The following is a 22,170-nucleotide window of genomic DNA, read 5'->3' on the forward strand; positions in this document are numbered from 1 at the left end:
ATGGAAGTAAGTAGTCTTAATGATTGAAAGGATATGGGGTTTGAAGCTGAGCTCTAGGTTGAATAGGATGTCAAGGTTTTATATGACCTATTTCAATGTAAGCGAGTGACTGGTGAGAAGAATTGTGTCAGTGGCAAGAGAGCAGAGTTTATAGTGGGGACTAAAAATAAATGTTTGATCTGCTTGATATTAAGTTGGTGGAAATGCTAACATATTATGTGAGAGCCCTAGACAAGCTGGGATTGTTCTCCTTAGACCAGAGAGGGTTAAGGTAAGATTTAATAAAGGCATTTAACATGCAAAGAGGTTTTGATAGAGTAAATAGGGAGAAATTGTTTCCATTGGCAGGAGGGTTGGTAAACAGTGGACACAGATTTAAGGTAAATGGCAAATGAACCAGAGGGGAGATGAAGCAAATTCTTTTTTATGCTGCAAGTTGTTTTGATCTGGAATGCACTGCTTGAAAGGGGACTAGAAGCAGAATCAATTGTAATTTTCAAAAGAGAATTGGACAAACATTTGCAGGGAAAAAATTGCAGGGCTGATAGGGAAAGAGCAGGGGAGTGGGACTAATTGGATGGTTTCAAAGAGCCAGAACAGACATATTGGGTTGAATGACCTCCTCCTGTGCTATTTGATTCTGTGATCCATGACTTAATGTTGGATGTCTAACATAATGTCTAGGAGCACAAGATTTATTGAGGGAAGTGGTGGAGAGATAGAGATGAGTGCCATCGGCATATATATGCAAGCTGACCATCGAGCTACCATCAAACCAACATCAAGCCAGGGGATCAACTCTGGTTCAATAAGGAATACAGGAGAACATGCCAGGAGCAGCACCAGGCATACCTAAAAATGAGGTGCCAACCTGGTGAAGCTACAACATAGGACTATGTGCATGCTAAACAGTGGAAGCAGCATGCTAAGCAGTGGAAGGACCATGTGATAGAGCTAAGCGATTTCACAACCAACGGATCAGATCAAAGCTCTGCAGTCCTGCCACATCCAGTCGTGACTGCTGGTGGGCAAGTAAACGACTTAACGGAGGAGGAGGCTCCACAAACCAGTACCACTGTGCAAAAGACAAGGCTGAGGTATTTGTAACCATCTTCAGCCAGAAGTGCTGAGTGGCTGATCCACCACAGTCTCCTGCTGAGGTCATAGAATCAACCTATTGTTTCCAGGCAAGCTGATATGTATCCATCCAGCCTAATCCCACTTTCCGGCTCTTGGTCCATAGCCTTGTACGTTACGGCACTTCAAGTGCATATACAAGTACTTTTTACATGTTATAACGGTTTCTGCCTCTATCATCCGTTCACGCAGTGAGTTTCAGATCCCCACCACCCTCTGGGTGAAAAGATTTCCCCTTGAATTCCCTCTAAAACTCCTACCTCTTACCCTAAATCTATGCCCCCTGGTTTTGTACTTCTTAACCAAGGAGAATAGGGCCTTCATATCCACTCTATCTAGACACCTTACTTAAATTAGGTCTCTCCTCAGCCTCCTTTGTTCCAAGGAAACAACATTAACCTATCCAATCTTTCCTCAGACCTAAAATTCTCCAGAACAGACAACATCCTCGTAAATCTCCTCTGTACTCTAGTGCAATCACATCTTTCCTTTCGTGCGGTGACCAGAACTGCACACAGTACTTCAGCTGTGACCTAAGCAGTGTTTTATACCATTCCAGCATAACCTGCCTGCTCTGATCTTCTATGTCTTAGTTAATAAAGGCAAAAATCTCGTGTGCCTTCTTGACCATCTTATCTACCTGTCCAGCACTTTCTGGATCTGTCGAAATGCACTCCAAGGTCCCTCTGTTCCTCTATATTTCTCAGTATTCTACCATTTATTGTGTACCCCCTTGCTTTGTTCGCCTTTCCTAAATGCATTACCTCACACTTCTCCAGATTGAACTCCATTTGCCACTGTTCTGCCCACCTGACTAGCCAAATGATATCTTTTTGCAGTCTACAGCTTTATTCTTCATTATCAACCACAAGGCCAATTTTTGTATCATCTGCAAGCTTCTTAATCATACCTCCTACATTCAAGTCCAAGATGGTGGCAGGATAAAGGAGCGGGCCTAGTGGGAGAGCACAGTGAGACAGAGTAGGATAATGGAGTGGGCCCTAGGGGGAGAGCACAGCGAGACGGTGGCAGGATAATGGAGTGGGCCTAGGGGGGAGCACAGCGAGACGGTGGCAGGATAATGGAGTGGGCCTAGGGGGAGAGCACAGCATGACATCGGCAGAATAAAGGAGCGGGCCAGGGGAAGGTACGCAGCCTCAGAGCCGACCCACTGCGTTCTAAAGTAAATCAAAGAGAAGAAGGTGAGTGATTAGTTGGTGAGTATTTTTCTCTTTTCTCTCTCTAAACTAGGGTATTGGTTCAAATTAGGAGCTGGGAAATTAAAAATATTCAATCGGGATTAGTATAACTGTAAGTGATTTAATAAGAATATAAACACAGAGCAAGACTAGAGGTATTAATTAAATTTGCTGGTTTAAACAGGGTACTAACCAGATTGTTAAAGAGGGAATAGAGGGGGTTATTCCCCATCATGGATGGGCAGCTGTGACCTGTTTCTTGCAATTCCTGCGCCATGTAAGAACTCCAGGACGCCATGCGTCTTGGGGGACCACGTGTGTAGGAAATGTCTCCAGCTGCTTCAGCTTGTGCTGAGGATTTCTGAGCTTGAGTGACAGATAGAGTCACTGCAGAGCATCAGGGAGTAGGAGAGTTTCCTGGATCGTGCTTTCCAGAATGTGGTCACCCTACAGGCAGTAAGAGTTCAGGATACTAGGCAGGTGGCCATCCAGAACGGGCAGTAGGTGCAGGAGTCTTCAGGTTGTGAGCCACTTTCAAACAGGTACTCAGGATTGGAGACTGCTGGGAATGGGTACCAGCATAGAGGAGTAGAAAAGAGGCAGAATGTAAGAACATTAGTCAGTACCAGAGAAGGGAGTAGTTCCATATTAGATAGGAGTGGACTGAGAAGGATTACGAGGAATGCAAAGACAGGATTACAATGCACAACGTGTGGTGAATAAAATTAGTGAGCTACAAGCACAAACAGAAGTATAGGAATATGATGTAGTGGCAACAACGGAAATGGTGGCTTAAATATGACAAGGACTGGGCGCTTAATATACAAGGATATAAAGTGTTCAGAAAAGATAGAGAAGGGAAAAAGGGAGGTGGGTGGCAGTACTGATGAGGGCCGACATTTTCGTGTTGGAAAGAGGGGATGTTCGTGAGGGGTAAGAACAGAATCCATTACATTAATCACCTTATTCCTCTTTTCTACTAGATGTTTGTGCTCATTCCCCTGCCAATTTAGTGTAAGCCCTCCCCAATCACGGTAAGAGAAACAAAAGTGACACGACGAAAAACGTTGTCATGTAGCGAGTGGTTAAGGTCTGGAATGTGCTGCCTGAGAAAGTGGTGGAGGCAAGTTCAATTGAAGCAGTGAAAAGGGAATTAGACAGATATGAAAAGGAAGAATGTGCAGGATTATGGGGAGAAGGCAGGGGAATGGGACTGAGGGAATTTCTCTTTCAGAGAGCCAGTGTGGACACGATAGGCTGAATGGCCTCCTTCTGTGCAATAACAATTCTGTGATTCTGTTCTCTGATTCTGTGAATGGGTTATCTTTTTGGAAGAGATGCTTCAGGTACAGGCTAGGTACATTCCAACAAGGACAAAAGGTAGGGGAACCAATAACAGAGCTCCTTGGATGATGAAGGAGATAGAGATTATGATGAAACAAAAAAAGTGGGTGTATGATGCATTTGGGGTGAATTCTTCAAGTGAGAACCAGGTCAAATACAGTAGGTTAAAAGGGACCTCCCTTTTAAGATGAAAATAAGACTGGCAAAGAGAGAATATAATAGAATGGGAGTCAACTTAAAGGGAACCCAAATATCTCCTACTGGCAAAGGAGGTGAGATCTGAGTGGGAATTGAGTTGTGGAGGGAACTGGCAGCCATACTTTGAAGCTGTCTGCAGGCTGTATCTTGAAGAAGCAATGCTATCTAGTTTGGAGGAACTGCAGAGGGTGGGGTCAAAGTGAAGTGCTGCTCGTGGAAAGGTGTTCCCAGGTCCGCAGCAGCCACTGGAGGCAGGACAAGGTTCTTCAGAGGCTCATCGCAGTGGAGACTTCATTTGGCTATGGGGTGAACGTTTTCAGACTTTGACTCCTCCAGTGGGGAGGAGAGTGGCACAGTGATGGGGATGCAACCAATGGAGTAGGTGTGTAGTGGCCAGGGGAGCTCCAGTGGCTTGAGGAAGCCATTGGACATGGAACAGGAGGGCGCATGGAGGCAAGAAGGCAGCCTCATGGTTGCTGAAGGCACTACCCAGCTCAAAGGGTGTACTGTTAGATGCTTCATCGAGATGTCCATGCAGCAATGTCTACGGAGACTTCATCTCTCCAGGGAGGTGGTGACGGAGCTGTGCAGTATGTCAGAGCAGGAGTCAATGCCAATGGGAAGTGGTGGACACCCAATGCCTGTAGTCTTAAAGGTGATGTTGGCATGCAATTTTTTTGCCTGGAGCTTGGATTGTCTGGAGATCTATGTGGCATCTCTCAGCCAACGGCCTATAAAGGAAATCTGAATGCCATGTACCGTCAGGGTGGCCAGTATATCATGTTTACAACTGATTAGGCTTGTCAAGCTGAGAGGGCAGTTCGTTTTGGGGACATGGCTTGATTTGCCCAGGTGCGGGGGGGGCGTCATTGATTGTACTCATGTGGCCGTCAAGGCTCCCTCTGAGCAGCCAGGTACCTTTGTGAACAGGAAAGCTTTCCACTCTCTGAATGTTCAAGTTGTCTGTGACCATCGCAAGCGAATCATGCAGGTGTGCGTGAGGTTTCCAGGAAGCTGCCATGACTCCTACATCCTGAGAGAGTGCCAATTGCCTCAGCTCTTCAGGCCATCTGAACGCCTTTGTGGCTGGATTTTGGAGGACGGGGGGGTGGGGTATCTACAGAAGCCATGGCTTCTGACCCTGTACTCAACACACAAGCAGAGGACACATAAACTGCTGCCATATGATAAGGGCCGCCATAAAGCAGGCTATTGACCTTTTGATGATGAGGTTTAGATGACTCGATAGATTTAGGGGAACCCTGCAATATGCAACCTCAAGGGTATCCTGCATCATTGTTGTCTGCTGCGTATTGCATAACCTGATGCTCCAAGAGGGAAATAGGGCTGGAGCCACAGGAAAACACTGGGCGAATGGCATCCTCAGAGGAGGAGGATGGGCATGAGGTGCGTGAAAAAATGCCAGTCAATGAAAATGGTGCTGTGGCGCCCAGCTCACAGGATAGTGACATGCGTGGCAGGTAGATTCTTGACTCTAATAAGCATGCTCTTGGTTTGATGGCCCCTTGTACATGCCCTCATGTGAAGTCCTCTCCTAGAGGCAGCCTTGCTGACCTTTCATCAGAGACCCTTAGCATCTCTCTATACCCGCCAGCACTATATGCCAAAGCCTTGTCAGCACAGGCACTCATGAGGGCCTTAATTTTATATACTATCCATCTATTTGATTCCACATCTAGTTATTGTTAATTGTTGCATAAAAATAAAAACACATGTCATAATACATCGAATATCCAGATCTTTAACTCATTAAACATTAAATGCTTCTGCAGTTAGCAAATTATTATCACCTAGTGAAACCACAAATGCTGGTCCATGCATTTATGCACTTGCTTTTGGTCACTTCTACCGGATGTTCCCCCTGCACCTGGAGTTGATGTGGAGATAGGCTGCTGCCTTTCTTGCTCCAGTGCATTAGATGGTTGCGACCTGCATCCTTTGGGTGCCTGAGCCCTAATGGGACCCAGCACATTTGGGGTCACCTATATCTGTGCAGTGGCTGCTTCAGTCATCAGACCAGCAAGCAGCATTGGTGTCTCCATTAAAGGGGTCGAGGATCTGCCTTCAGCTATTGAAACGCTTTGAGAGTAACTCCCATTGCCTTCAGCCTACCCCTTCTCTGCCCTTTCAGCCTCCACATGCACTCTCCTGCCTCCTGGCAACAAGGAGATGCATGGCTGGCCCATGTCACCCACCCGTCGCTCCTTAGACCTCATGGATGAAGCCATGCTATGGAGGTCTGTGTATATCCCCTGCATCCACTCGGTGCTGTACGCCATGTGTTTCTCCATGAGGGTTGCCATTCTCTCAATGTGCAGGATGCCATGCGTTCACATGCCAGAGATATGAAACCACTCGTGGCATGGTTGGGCTCCTCCATCATTTGAACAAGGGACTACACTGCTTCTGGAAACTTTGGCAGATATTTACACTTTTGATAGGAACATAGGAGCAGGAGTAGGCCATTCAGCCCATCAAGCCTGCTCCGCCATTCAATACGATCATGGCTGATCATCCACTTCAATGCCTTTTTCCCACACTATCCCCATATCCCTTTATGTCATTGGTATTTAGATTTGATGCTGCTGCTGAAGCATCTGCTGCTTTGCTAATGACACCCAAGATTCACCAGCTACATGGAGCTGAGCAGCTTTGGGCCTCTCCTCATTCCTCTGAAGGGAGCTGGCCGCAGCTGTCACTGCCTCCGTTACCTCCTCCTACATATCTGTGTGGTGCTGACCAGATTATGCCACCATTCTACATCTGCAATAAAGCTCACCGAGTGTATATGTGCTGGTGGAAGGTATGTTGGAATCAAGTGATGCCGTGTCTCGAGATGGTGTTGCATCCTGTGAGCTCTCCAATATAACAGGTGCCCTGGTCTGTTCCCCATCTGCCGCTGTACCTGTGGAGGGATATGGGCCGGAATTTTACCTTGAGGCGGAAGCCCCGCCCACAGGCAAAAAAGTCAGGGAAGAGCCCGCCTCTGCCGGGCCAGGAAGCCACACAGCGGACAGCAGTCGGACCTGTGTGGAAACACTGAGAACCGGAAGCGGATAAATTCAGCGAGGGGCTCAGGGCCTTCACTTACCTTCAGGAGCGGAGAGCAGTCGGACCTGTGTGGAAACAACCAGAACCGGGTGCGGATAAATCCAGTGCGAGGCTCTGGGCCTTCAGGAGCGGAGAGCAGTCGGACCTCTTCCAGCGCACCGGAGTTTTGAAAAAAAAAGAGAAAAAAAGTCAACAGTGACGTCACAGGATAGCTGCAAGGTGATTGGTTGGTGAGTCACTGCTGTTAGGAAATAGCTATAAATAGCTGGGTAAGTATCTAAGGTAAGAAAGATTTACAGTTTATTTCATATTTAATAAGTAGTGGTTTTTTTAGGGAGTTCTGTAGTAACGAGGACCAGGGAAGAAGGGTCCTAGAGTAATTGATATTATGTGACATTAAGATCTTCCAAAAGGTTAACTTAAAGGGTTAAGTCAAGGCAGGGGAGCTCAAACCGGTGGTGTGGTCCTCGTGCTCCATGTCGGAAGCTGGGAACATTTCCAGTCCCCGGGACCAGCATGTGTGCAGGAAGCATCTCCAGCTGCAACTCCTGAAAGTCTGGGTTTCGGAGCTGGAGCAGTAGTTGGGGACACTGTGGAGCATCCACAAGGTGGAGAGTATCGTGGATAGCATGTATAGAGATGGTCACACCGCAGGCTCAGACTCCACAGGCAGGAAGGGAATGGGTGACCACCAGGCATAGCAAGAGGACTAGGCAGGCAGTTCAGGAATCGCCTGTGGCTATTCCCCTGCAAAACAGATATATTGCTTTGGATACTGTTGAAGGGAATGGCTTCACAGGGGAAAGCAGCAACAGCCCAATTCGCTGCACCACGGTTGGCTCTGCTGCACAGGAGAGGAGTAAAAAGTGTGGGAATGCAATAGTTATAGGGGACTCAATTGTAAGGGGAATAGATAGGCATTTCTGTGGCCGCAAAAGAGACTCCAGGATGGCATGTTGCCTCCCTGGTGCTAGGGTCAAGGATGTCTCAGAGCGGTTACAGGACATTCTGAAGGGGGAGGGTGAACAGCCAGTGGTCGTGGTACAGATTGGTACAAATGACGTAGGTTAAAAAAAAGGAATGAGGTCCTAAAAGCAGAATATAGGGAGCTAGGAAGTAAGTTGAAAAGTAGGACCTCAAAGGTGGTGATCTCAGGATTACGACCAGTGCCACGTGCTAGTCAGAGTAGAAATAGTAGGATATATTGGATGAATACGTAGCTGAAGAGACGGTGTGAGGGGGGGGGTGGTGGGTGAGTTTAGATTTCTGGGACATTGGGATCGGTTCTGGAGGAGGTGGGACCAGTACAAACTGGACGGGTTACACCTGGGCAGGACCGGGACTGATGTCCTAGGGGAAGTATTTGCTAGAGTGGTTGGGGAGGGTTTAACCTAAAATGGCAGGGGGATGGGAACCTTTGCAAGGAATCAGAGGTGGGGGGATCAAAGCCAAGAACAAATGACAGTAAGATAAATAAGAAAAGTGATTGGCAGAGAAATCAAGGGCCAGAATCAAACAGGGCCACAGTGAAAACTAGTGGGAAGGGGACAAGTAATGTTAAAACGACAAGCTTTAAGGCTTTGTGTCTGAACGCGCGGAGCATTCGCAATAAAGTGGATGAATTAATCGCGCAAATAGATGTAAACGGGTATGATATAGTTGAGATTACGGAGACATGGCTGCAAGGTGACCAGGGATGGGAAATGAACATCCAGGGGTAGTCAGTATTTAGGAAGGACAGACAAAAGTCAAAAGGCGGTGTAGTTGCATTGCTGGTTAAAGAGGAAATTAACGCAATAGTGAGGAAATATATTAGCTCTGACGATGTGGAATCTGTATGGGTAGAGCTGAGAAACACGAAGGGGCAAAAAATGTTAGTGGGCGTTGTATATAGACCCCCAAACTGTAGTGGTGATGTTGGGAATGGCATTAAACAGGAAATTAGAGATGCATGCGATAAAGGAACATCTGTAATTATGGGTGACGTTAATCTGCATATAGATTGGGCAAATCAAATTAGTCACAATACTGTAGAGGAGGAATTCTTGGAGTGTATATGGGATGGTTTTCTGGACCAATACGTTGAGGAACCAACTAGAGAACAGGCCATCCTAGATTGGGTATTGTGTAATGAGAGAGGAATAATTGACAATCTAGTGGTGCGAGACCTCTTGGGGATGAGCGACCATAATATGATAGAATTCTTCATCAAGTTGGAGAGTGACATAGTTGATTCTGAGACTAGGGTCCTGAATCTTAGTAAAGGAAACGACGAAGGTATGAGGCGCGAGTTGGCTATGACGGATTGGGAAACCTAGGATTGGGAGCAGTTTAGAATTCAGCAAAGGAGGACCAAGGGATTCATTAAGAAAGGGAAAATAGAGTACGAGAGCAAGCTTGCGGTGAACATAAAAACTGACTCTAAAAGTTTCTATAGGTATGTGAAGAGATAAAGATTGGTGAAGACAAATATAGGTCCCTTACAGTCAGAAACAGGAATGTATTATGGGGAACAAAGAAATGGCTGACCAACTAAATGCATTCTTTGGTTCTGTCTTCACAAAGGAGGACACAAATATCATACCAGAAATGTTGGGGAACACAGGGCTTAGTGAGAGAGAGGAACTAAAGGAAATCAGTATTAGTAGAGAAATGGTGTTGGGGAAATTGATGGGATTGAAGGCCGATAAATCCCCAGGGCCTGATGGTATGCATCCTAGAGTACTTAAGGAAGTGGCCCTAGAAATAGTGGATGCATTGGTGGTCATCTTCCAAGTTTCTATAGACTCTGGAACAGTTCCTACAGATTGGAGAGTAGCTAATGTATCCCCACTATTTAAAAAGGGAGGTAGAGAGAAAACAGGGAATTATAGACCAGTCAGCCTGACGTTGGTAGTGGGGAAAAATTCTAGAGTCCATTATCAAAAATTTTATAGCAGAGCACTTAGAGAACAGTGGTAGAATCGGGCAGAGTCAGCATGGGTTTACAAACGGGAAACCATGCTTGACAAATCTACTAGAATTCTTCGAGGATGTAACTAGTAGAGTTGATGAGGGGGAGCCAGTGGATGTGATTTATTTGGACTTTCAGAAGGCTTTTGACTAAGTCCCACATAAGAGATTAGCGTGTAAAATTAAAGCGCTTGGGATTGGGGGTAATGAATTGCGATGGATAGAAAATTGGTTGGCAGACAGGAAACAAAGAGTAGGGATAAATGGGTCTTTTTCCGAATGTCAGGCACTGACTAGTGGGCTACCCCAGGGATCAGTGCTAGGACCCCAGCTATTCACAATATATATTAATGATTTAGATAAGGGAACTAAATATAATATCTCCAAATTTGCAGATGACACAAAACTGGGCGGAAGGGTAAGTTGTGAAGAGGATGCAGAGAGGCTTCAGGGTGATTTGGACATGTTGAGTGCTTGGGCTAATGCATGGCAGATGCAGTATAATGTGGATAAATGTGAGGTTATCCAATTTGGTAGCAAAAACAGGAAGGCAGATTATTATCTGAATGGCTATAAACTGAGAGACGGGAATATGTAGCGAGACCTGGGTGTTCTCATACACCAGTCGCTAAAGGTAAGCATGCAGGTGCAACAGGCGGTAAAAAAGGCAAATGGTATGTTGGCCTTCGTAGAGAGAGGATTCGAGTACAGGAGCAGGGATGTCTTGCTGCAATTATACAGGGCCTTGGTGAGGCCACACCTGGAATATTATGTGCAGTTTTGATCTCCTTACCTGAGAAGGATGTTCTTGCTGTAGAGGGAGTGCAGCGAAGGTTTACTAGACTGATTCCTGGGATGGTGGGACTGACGTTTGATGAGAAATTGAGTTGGTTAGGATTATATTCGCTGGAGTTCAGAAGAGTGAGGGGGGATCCCATAGAAACCTATAAAATTCTAACAGGACTTGACAGGGTAGATACAGGAAGTATGTTCCCGATGGTGGGGGAGTCCAGAACCATGGGTCATAGTCTAAGGATATGGGGTAAACCTTTCAAGACTGAGATGAGGAGAAATTTCTTCACCCAGAGAGTGGTGAGCCTGTGGAATTTGCTACCACAGAAAGCAGCTGAGGCCAAAACTTCGTATGTTTTCAAGAAGGAGTTAGATATCGCTCTTGGGGCGAAAGGGATCAAAGGGTAAGGGGCGAAAGCGGGAACAGGTGACTGAGTTGGATGATCAGCCATGATCATAACGAATGGTGGAGCAGGCTCGAAGGGCCGAATGGCCTACTCCTGCTCCTATTTTCTATGTTTCTATGGAAGAGGTTGGGCCTTCTGCCCCTCTGAGGCAGGAAAGTCCTGTCTCTAAGAGCTGCCAGCCAATCAGCAGGCAACAGCTCCTCAGTCCCAGCAGTGTCACTGGGAGCGGGGGGAGGTGTTGCAGCAGGGACGGCCTGTGCCACGGTGGGGGGGGGGGGGGTAGCCCTCTGTGGGGCACAGGGTGCCTAATCAGGAAGGCCCCCCCACCCCCAATCTTCAAGGAGGCTGCTAGGTTTAACTGGGCGGCCTCCCCAGATGGCAATATGCTGGGAAGATACCAGCGACAGTGGGAGGAGGCCCTTAAGTGGCAATTAATTGGCCACTTAAGGGCCTTAATTGGCATGGGGCAGGCAGGCCATTTGCCACCTCCCCTGTCACTGGTAAAAGTGCAGTGGGGACAGGTAGGAGACGGGAATGGCATCCCCCATCTCCCACTCAATTTTACGCCGCACCGCCGCCTCACACCCTCCCCTCCCCACCCCCTCCGGTTCCTTCACGTTCCCTGCATTCTGAACACACATCCCCATCAAGTATAGTCATGTGCAGTGTCACTCCAGCCTCGTGGCCCATCTGTGCTAGTCTCTCTGAGGCATTGTAAATGTGCAGCACCACCTCTCTGGGATGGCATGGTGATGCAGCTATTCAGCCATCTCAATGTAGCATTCACCTATGACTGAGAATGGGGTTTGGGTGCATGTGAACTGGCACCTGAATGTGGATGTTTGTGCATGGGTCTACTACCTGGCCTCACATTTCAGAGCACCTTTCAATTCAAAAATGGCGGCTGTGTGCTAGCTGCTGGCATTAGGACCCGCCCACCACCGTTAATTGGCCGACTCCCCCACTTGCAGACCCTTAACTGGCTGTTGCTGGTAAAATCTTGTAGGAATTCCCACTCGTGCGTGCTGCTGACACGCATATGCATCTGACTTCGACCCATCATCATGATTGATAAAATTCAGAGCTAAGGTAATGAACTCTCTGAATTTTGGGACTGGTCCAGTGAATAGAAAAAAAATTATTTCCAGTACTGTCTTCTGAAGGACACTGAGGCATATTGAGGGAGATGGTAGGTCATTTAAATATATTTAGTCATTGTGAGGTCAATTAAGTATGTTTAGTTATTGTCAGGGCAGTGGTGGGAGACGGTCCCCTGCAGTTTCCCTGAATGTGTGGTGGATCAGGCCATGATCAAACCAGTTTCCCCAGAGGAGACTGCATTGGCACTGCAGACTGATGACCATGAGGTCTGCCTGTCCGAGACTTAGGAGACACTGGGAATGAATTAAATGGATTTTCCCTAGCTGAGGCTCAGTGAGCCGACGCAGTATTGCGAGAGTTAGCACAGCCTGCTCAGTCTCAAAGTGAAGCAGAGGGAGTCCTTGATTGCTACTATTTAAAGAATGAGGTACTGATGAGGAAATGGAGTTCTCCTCACAGACCTGAGAGCAAAGAGTGGGCAGTAGTTCACCAATTAGTGGTGCCGCAGAGGTACTGGAGAGAAATATTGAAGGGCCCACGAGACTACAGTGGCTGTACATGCCGATATACGAAAGACCAAAGCCCGTATAAGATAGCAGTTTGACTGGCTAAAACTCCACAAAAATGTGGTGGAGTACTGCAGGAGTTGCTACATGTGCCAGGTTGAGGAGAAACCCCAACCTACAATGAAACCTATACCCCTAGTTGTTAGGAGCACCCGCCAGCAGAGGGCTGGTGAACTGTAAAGGACCCCCGCCAAGAACAAAAAGGGACAGGCAGGCACAAGGCTGGCGAAAGGTCAGACAGGGAAGGGGAAAATGTGACCAAGAGGGCAGGTTAAAGGACGTCCAGGAGGAATCTTGGATGAAAACCCCTATAGTCTGGTCAGCCAACCTTGGAAAATGTGAAAAGTTAGACCCCACATCCTCCTACGTAAATGCAGACACTAGAAGCACCCCACCAGAGTTGCTAACAGCATATACAGGAACCTGCAGAGACAAAGACAAAGAAAGACCTCTTGGGGGCAGAGAAACCAAGAGGGTGATGCCTTACCTAGTCGAAGTATTACAGGAGAATGTAGTAGAATCTGCACAAATACCTGCAGGCAGATTGTATTTGGGACAAAGGGGAGATTTGCAAAGAATCCTTCCTCTCAGAAAAAAAAGCAAACCACCCATCCCCTGAAGTGAAAATCCTTTGCATGACTCAACAAAGCACTGGAAGAGAGTTCAGGATAGATCCACCACTACTGACTCTTTTTAAAAATAAATTATCTCAGCAGGAACAAAGACCCTGGGCAGCTATGGAAACGGGCAAACGGAAGAGAAACTTCCCCCCTAAAAAAGAACCACATGTTTATTGGGATGCCAAAAAGGGGGCAATTAAAGCAGCCCTGATACCAAGAGAAGACAGGCTGTAATACATTTTAGGATTTATGAATGAATGGGAATGAATGCGAGAAATGCATAGCTTTTTCTGTATCTTACATTTTTCTCTCGACCCTTTTAATGAAATGTGCCTTTTCTCAAATCGCATTTCATACAACTGGGTTTGGAGGTGTCATGCTAGGCCCCCACCTGCAAAGAATGCATATTAATTTTGTCATGAACATTGATTTTAAACTGTTTCTGGAGTGAAGGCTGAGAGGGCCCTGGACATCTTTCTCACCTGGTTGTATCAGTGATACATTATGATATCTGAAACTCTGCTTGATTGTCTTTGGTAGTTGGGGAGGAACTGATCAGGTATTCTCCCCTAAAATTTGTCGTTTTTCCCTTCCCATTATATTTGTCTTTTCCAGGAATAAGCATTCCTGGCAGCTGGGGGGGGGGGGGGGGGGTGCGGGCTGGGGGCGGTGGGGGGGGGGGGTGGGTGGGTGTGGGAGGGTGGTGTTGCTGCGGGTAGTGGTGAGTGGTACACATGGTTGCTGTAAGCAAGGCGGAGCATTGAAGTGCCTAATGGTCTTTTGTCACTCTTTTTGTATATTCTTAAGTTCTGCTTACCTTGAGTTTGGCAATAATTAATAAAAATATTCTTTTTGAAATGTTAGAAATCCCACTGTGCCCCTTCAGTGGTGAAGTCATAGTTATAATAGCCTATGTAGATATTGTGACTGGTGGAGCAGACAAAAATGCTCTTTTATAATATAAAATAAAAACAAGAAATGCTGGAAATACTCAGCAGGTCTGGCAACATTTGTGGAGAGAGAAGCAGAGTTAACGTTTCAGGTCAGTGACGCATCTTCAGAAAAATGCTGTTCTTTTGTTGCTAGTTCCTAAATTTTATTTTCCCCCTCTCAAAATCCAGTAGCTCTAGACATTAGAGATTGTAAGCAAACCAAAGGCTTTTGCACTATGTGCAGAGAATCAGCTGTGTTCTGCATTTTGCCCTTTCCTGAAATAGACGTTCTACCATAATTTCTTACTTCCCCAAGAACTACAAAATTCATCACATTCTACTGGTCCTTTAGAATTCTGGCAGTTGCAACTCACAACTAAAGTCTTGTATGATTACAGGTGAGAAAAGGAAATTACTTCAATTGTTTTTATACCCGTAGTATGCTGGATGAATATCATCACTTGTATGAATTACAGAGAAAAAGATTGATTGCCCAAGTAGGTGCCTTAACCCAGGAGAAGGACTGGTGGTCTGAAGCAGCCTATAGCCTAGCGCTGAAGGTAAATCAAAGTGCACATTTACACATTGTACTTTATCCGTGATAACTACATACAAACATACGAATTAGGAGCAGGAGTAGGCCACTCGACCCCTCGCGTCTGCTCCGCCATTCACTAAGTTCATGGTTGAACTGATTACTCCACATTTCCACCTACCCCCATAACCTTCCACCCCCTTGCTTATCAAGAATCTATCTACCTCTGCCTTAAAAATATTCAAAGACTCTGCTTCCACTGCCTTTTGAGGAAGAGAATTACAAAGACTCATGACCCCCTGAGAGAAAAAAAATTCTCCTCATATCTGTCTTAAATAGGCGACCCCTTATTTTTAAACAGTGATCCCTAGTTTGAGATTCTCCCAAAAGCGGAAACATCTTTCCACATCCATTGAATTTCTTTCTTCTCTCCCCCTCTGCCACCACACCCCACACCCCTGACAACACACCTATTTGTACATTTTGGTCCATGGGGCTGCTTGCCTGTCTAGTTGGATGGTGTGCAGCCTTTCATACTTCAAATAATGAGCCATTGTCCATGCAAGTTATCTGCTTTATTGATGAGTCAAACCAATCAAACACTGATAACACAATTTCATTCCCTTTTACATTTCTGTTGCTATGACATTTGTCAGATTGACACATAGCAATAGCAATACCTGGGGATTCTATAAAGTATAAGTATGATCTTCCATTCAGTCTTATGGATTTCTTAATCAGATTGTGGTTGCTGATAAGAAGGGATTATTACACCCAAAGCAGCCAAGATGTGTGGTACAGTACATTTGGTATACTATCAGTTGGATATGGGATTGTTCTGTAGTTCCTTCACAGATTTAACATTTGAGGTCGAGTTCCTGTATTGCAGGAAAAATGGCTGCAAGATTGCAGTGCAAACCAGGTAGGATGGTGAGCTAACCTCTCAAATTTGGTGTGTTCAGCTCATTTAAATAATTGTATTCTTCTCCCTGTATATGCAATGGCAGCAGCGGGGTGGGAAAGTTTAACAAGCATCCCTCTGTTATGTCATATGATGGCCAGATAACATTCCTTTTCCCTCATTCAAATTCAATGTGAAATAAATGTGGTGCAGTGACTGGCTGCCGATTTGCTGTCATCCATTTTGCATACCGCTGAAAACCAACTTCACCCCCTTTGTGTCATAACAGCCTTTTATTCTTAGCTGTATCCAAATAATCTCTTGCAATGACTTGATCTAATTCAAAGCTGGTGTTGGAGAGACTGCATGGGCTTGAACCCCTCTTCTGCCACTAGAGATTTTTTTTTGAAATATAAGTAAAGGAAATAAAACAGAACAAAATGGTTAAAACGAGTTCCTGAACAAATTTTAATTTTATTAAGTTATTTTATTTTGCTCTCTATAACAAATATAAGAATTAAAACAGTGCAGCAAAATCCAACTTTCAAATGCCCCAGTCTATCCCAGTTTTAAACGCAGAAGTTTGTTTTGGAAGTGCCTGCTTTACTGGATAAACAGTGTATTTGTCATGGAACCAAATAAGGTACAACAGGTGAAGGTCCTCCCTGTACCGAACCAGAAGTTAAAGTGTCTTTAACCTCTTGACTGCTAATGGGCAAAACACATTATTATAGATGACAGGGCCATGTATCAGCTTTGTAGCTGGAATGTGGACTGTTATATCTTGGTAAAACCCTGAATCTTTCATAAGAAATCTTTACTCATTGTTCTCTTTGCAGGTGATTGAGGAGAAAAATCTCAAACTGGTTCATGATCTTGAAGTCTGTGAAAAACTCTGGGTTAAAATTGCACAACACTTTGCGGTAATGCTTGGCACAAAGGTAGTTCTTTGATTTAATGAAGTAATTTATACCTGATTCAATGGATCCACAAATTTATCACCTGCACATACCTGTAAAAATATGTTTCGAAATTGCATTCAATTTCTGTCTAGATGCCTGGAACAGCTTTGTACCAAAATTCCCAACCGGTGTTAGCCTGCAGAATTTGGCTCTGTAGCGTTGGTAGTTTTGGCGCTATGGGTATTAGTTTAGTAGCAAAATGGCATCCGCACCACTTCCAACTATTTCAGGGCAGCCCAAACCAAAGGCTCTCTTGATGAGGCTGTTAGCATGGGCATGATGAGCGTGCACCAGAAGTATGCGCAGTAGGCAGATCATGACATCAATTAGCGTTTAACGTTGATTTATAGAACAGAATCATACAATGGTTACAGCACATAAGGAGGTCATTTGTCCATTGTGACCATGCCGGCTCTCTGCAAGAGCAACTCAGCTAGTCCCACTCCCCTGCCTTTTCTTTGTTGCCCTGCAAATGTTTTCTCTTCAGATAATTATCCAATTCCTTTTTGAAAGTCATGATTGAATCTGCCTCCACTACACTGTCAAGCAGTGCATTCCAGATCCTAACCCACTCGCTGCATAAAACGATTTCACCTCATGTTGCCTTTGGTTCTTTTGCTAGTCACCATAAATCACTGTCCTCTGGTTCTTGACCCTTCCGCCAATGGGAACAGTTTCTCTCTATCTATTTTGTCCAGACCCTTCATGATTTTGAACACCACTATCAAATCTCCTCTCAACTTTCTCTTCTCTAAGGAGGACAGCCCCAGCTTTTCCAAACTGTCTACATAACCGAAATCCCTCATCCCTGGAACCATTCTCATAAATCTTTTCTGCACCATTTATAATGTCTTCACATCTTCCTTAAGGTGTAGTGCCTAGAATTGAATATTGTACTCCAATTGAGGCCAAACCAGTGTTTCATAAAGGTTCACCATAACTCCCTTGCTTTTGTACTCTGTGCCTCTATTTATAAAGCCCTGGATCTTGTATGCTGTATTAACTGCTTTCTCAACCTGCTCTGCCACCTTCAACGATTTGTGCACATATAACTCCAGGTCCCTCTGCTCTTGCACTCCCTTTAGAATTGTATCCTTTATTTTATATTGACCTCCTCATTCTTCTTACCAAAATGTATCATTTCACACTTCTCTGTGTTAAATTTCATTTGCCACGTGTCTGCCCATTCCAGCTGCTTGTCTATGTCCTCTTGAAGTCTATCACTATCCTCTTCACAGTTCACAATACTTCCAAGTTTTGTCACATCTGCAAATTTTGAAATTGTGCCCTATGCACCCAAGTCTAGGTCATTAATATAGATCAAGGAAAGTAGTGGTCCGAATACTGATCCCTGAGGAACCCCACTATATACAAAATAGGTATACAAAATTATAAGGGGTATTGATAGGTTAGATAGGAAGAAACTTTTTCCCTTAGCGGAGGGGTCAATAACCAGGGGGCATAGATTTAAGTTAAGGGGCAGGAGGTTTAGAGGGATATGAGGAAAAATTTTATCACCCAGAGGGTGGTTGGAATCTGGAACACACTGTCTGAAGAGGTGGGAGAGGCAGGAACCCTCACAACATTTAAGAAGTATTTAGATGAGCACTTGAAATGCTATAGCATACAAGGCTATGGGCCAAGTGCTGGAAAATGGGATTAGAATAGATAGGTGCTTGATGGCTGGCATGGACACGATGGGCCGAAGGGCCTATGACTGTATGAATCTATGACTATATACCTTCTTCCAGTCTGAAAAACAACCGTTCGCCATTGCTCTCTGTTTCCTGTCACTCAGCCAACTTTGTATCCATGCTGCTTTTATTCCGTGTACTTCAACTTTGCTGACAAGATTGTTGTGTGGCACTTTATCAAATACCTTTTGGAAGTCCACATATACCATATCAACCACATTGCGCTCATCGATGCTCTCTGTTATCTCATCAAAAAATTTGATTTCACGTCAGTGCTGCTATTTTGGACCTTGTCACTCCAGTTAATGCCTTCTCTTAAATGCACGTAGCTAAACATGCGTTCAGCAGCACAAAGGACTCCGCCACTAGTGCTATTTATGGGATCATCAACAACTTGTAGGTCTGTAGTTTATTACTTTCCACTGGCTCTGCTTGAGTTTGTGGAAGTCCTGGGTACCTGTAGGAGTTACTTACGGTTAGTGAAGACTGCAGGGACTGGCGATGCATGTGGAGAAGGCGTTGGTTGTTACTTCAAGGGCTCTGGGTATACCACTTGCTACCAGTCATGTGTTCCATAGTCGCAGTCCCCCTCAGGCTGTGGCATAAGAGAGAGATGTTGCAGAGGCACCAATTAAGAAGACAAGCTGCTCACAGCACGAAGGGGAGGAGGGGAAGAATGGCTCTCAGCAGGAGCCCTTATCTACATAGGGTCTTCTGGGTGCACTTTTTTTTACTGCCACCTAAGACAGAAGCAGTATGTTCATCATCTGCAATTCACAAAGGAGGTACTCACAGAACTCTTCCACTTCTTGGAACCAGACCTGCAGCCTCAGAGCCTTGCACAGATGGCACTGCCAGTGGCAGTGAAGGTGACTTGGCTTTCAGCTTCTAAGCATCGGAGTGCTTCCGGACTGTAACAGGCGACATAGCCAACATCTCCCAGTTCACCATCCATTTTTGCATCATAGAGGTGACAGGCTCTGCATGCCAGGAGAGGGGACTTCATTGTGTTCTCTTTGAACTGAGAGAAGTAGGCGGAGCTCGCATGTGACTTTGCCCAGATAGTGGGCTTCCACATGTGCAGGGTGCTATTGACTGCACACACATAGCTTTGCGGATGCTCTATCTCAATGCTGAGGCAACAGCAATGGTTCTCGCTTACTCAATGCACAATTGCTGTGAGACCATGCTCAGCACATCATGCTGGTGAATGCGAACTATCCTGGCAGCTGTCATGTTGCATTCATTCTGCTCCAGGTATGTGTTTCAGCAATCTTTCAAGCAGCATATCAAATCAGAGGGTCGCTGTTGGCTGACAAAGGCTATCTGCTTTACATCTGGCTCATGACTCCCCTCCCAACTCAACCACACATGGCCAGCATGCATATAATGAGAGCTATGCTGCTATGAGAAACATAATTGAGCAGATGATTGGGGTGCTGAAGCAAAGATTTCCCTGCCTCAACTGCTCTGGATGAATCCTCCATTACTTGCTGGAGTCGGTGTCTGGATTTGTGGTGGTGTGCTGCATTCTCCACAAACTAACCCAATCCTTACCAACAACCTGAGGAGTGGAGACATAAGAGGAGGACGAGGAAGGGAGAAGGCAGCCAGCACAACCACGTTCTGGCTGGGCTGTCCATGATCACGTAGTTGACTCCCCCATGAATAAACTCCCAGATCCGCATTGTTCAACAGACCCGCACCTTAGCATGACAGTGGGGGATTGAGCGATGATAATGCCATTGAATGTCGAGGGGAGTTGATTAGATTCTCTCTTGTTGAAAATCATCATTGCCTGGCACTTGTGTGGTGTGAATGTTACTTGCCACTTATCAGCCCAAGCCTGAATGCTGTCCAGTTCTTGTTGCATATGGACACAAACTGCATCAGTTTCTGAAGAGTTGTGAATGGTACTGAACATCATACAGTCATCAGCGAACATCCACACTTCTGACCTTATGATGGAGGGAAGGTCATTGATGAAGCACCTGAAGATAGTTGGGCCTAAGACACTACCCCGAGGAGTTCCTCCTGCAGCAATGTCCTGGGGCTGAGATGATTGGCTTCCAAAAACCACAACCATCTTCCTTTGGAGCCTTTTGCTCACTCGACCCTATTCTCCCGATACTACTGACCACCCAACTTCTCTTCCTGGTCCCCGTGTTAGCTGATATTGCTCATGGTTTCATCTCCTTGGGTGTTGTCCCCCTCTCCTTCAAAACTGTCATCATTACCCCTCTCCTCAAAAAACCAAACCTTCACCCCAATCTCCCAGTTCCCTTTCCTCTCCAAAGTGCTTGAACGTGCCTTCACTTCCATGCCCTTTTTTCACAGAACTCCATCCTATCAGATTTCCTCCCCTGCCATGGTACCGAAACGGCTCTTATCAAAGTCATAAATGACATCCTATGTGGCTGTGACAAAGGTAAGCTATCCCTCCTCATCCTTCTCAACCCGTCTGCAGCCTTTGACACGGTTGACCACACCATCCTCCTCCAATACCTGTTCACCCTCATCCTGCACTCACTTTGTTCCATTCTTACTATCTAATCATAGCTGGAGTATCACCTGCAATGGCTTGTCTTCTGACTCCCACATTATTAGCTCTGGCACCCCCTTGGCCTCCTTCTATTTCTCATCCACCCCTTGGCGACATTGTCCGAAAACACACTGTTTTCACGTGTATGCTAACGACACCCAGTTCTACCTCACCACCACTCTCAACTCCTCCACTGTCTCTAAGTTGTCAGACTGCTTGCCTGGCATCCAGTACTTGATGAGCAGAAATTTCCTCCAATTAAATATTGAGAAGAACAAATATTTGCCTTCAGTCCCAATACAAGCTCCATTTCATAGCCACCAACTCCCTTCCTCCCCTGTCATATTTGACCCCGAGATGAGTTTCCAACTACAAAACCATGCCATCACTAAGGCCGGCTATTTCCATCTCCATAACATTGCCTGACTCTGTCTCTCAGCTCATTTGCTGCTGAAACGCTCATCCATGCCTTTATTACCTCTAGACTTGACTATTCCAGTGCATACCTAGCCAGCCTTCCACATTCTTCCCTTTGAATACTTGCAATCATCCAAAACCCAGTTGCCTGTGTCTTAACTTGTACCAAGTCCTATCACCCCATGCTTGCTGACCCACACTGGCTAAGCAACAACTTGATTTAAAAATTCTCATCCATGTTTTCAAATCTCTCCATGGCCTCCCTGTCTCTGTTATCTCCTCCAGCCTCACAACCCTCTGAGATATTTGCAATTGTCTATTTCTGGTATCTTGAGAGTTCCTAATTTTAAGCACGCCACCATCAGTGACTATCCCTTCAGCTGCTTAAGCCATAAACTCTGGAATTCCCTCCCTAAACCTCTCTGCCTCTCGACCTCCTTTTCCTTCTTTAAGACATGACTTAAAACATATCTCTTTGACCAAGCTTTTGGCCATTTGCTCTAATATTACCCTATGTGGCTTGATGCCAAATTTTGCTTTATAATGCTGCACATTGGGACATTTTATGATGTTAAAGACACTACAAAAATGTAAGTTGCTGTTGTTGCTCCTACTGCCTTCCCTGTCTGGAGGTACACTTGGCCCTCTGAGATCATAGGAAATGGGAGCAGGAGTAGGCTATTCGGCCCATTGAGCCTGCTCCACCATTCAAACAGATCATGGCTGATCATCTACCTCTACGCTATTTTTCCCCTGTATCCCCATATCCCTATATCCTTTGATGAAGTTAGTATTCAGA

The 22,170-nt window shown here is 45.6% G+C and overlaps 1 protein-coding gene across 9 annotated transcripts in view; it reads left to right on the forward strand.

Annotated features, from left to right (window-relative positions):
* axdnd1 (axonemal dynein light chain domain containing 1) overlaps nucleotides 1-22,170 on the forward strand; it is a 344,655-nt gene that overhangs the window by 132,157 nt on the left and 190,328 nt on the right. For 7 of the 9 annotated variants that reach the window (XM_068037450.1, XM_068037454.1, XM_068037449.1 and 4 more), the window contains 2 exons: nucleotides 14,760-14,880; nucleotides 16,596-16,697. In XM_068037450.1, coding sequence (XP_067893551.1) covers nucleotides 14,760-14,880; nucleotides 16,596-16,697 — 223 coding nt within the window. The remainder of the gene's footprint in view (nucleotides 1-14,759; nucleotides 14,881-16,595; nucleotides 16,698-22,170) is intronic. The other 2 variants (XM_068037452.1, XM_068037455.1) reach the window with 2 other exon arrangements.

The sequence above is a fragment of the Heterodontus francisci genome, chromosome 8 (genome assembly GCF_036365525.1).
Source record: "Heterodontus francisci isolate sHetFra1 chromosome 8, sHetFra1.hap1, whole genome shotgun sequence".
NCBI lineage: Eukaryota > Metazoa > Chordata > Chondrichthyes > Heterodontiformes > Heterodontidae > Heterodontus > Heterodontus francisci.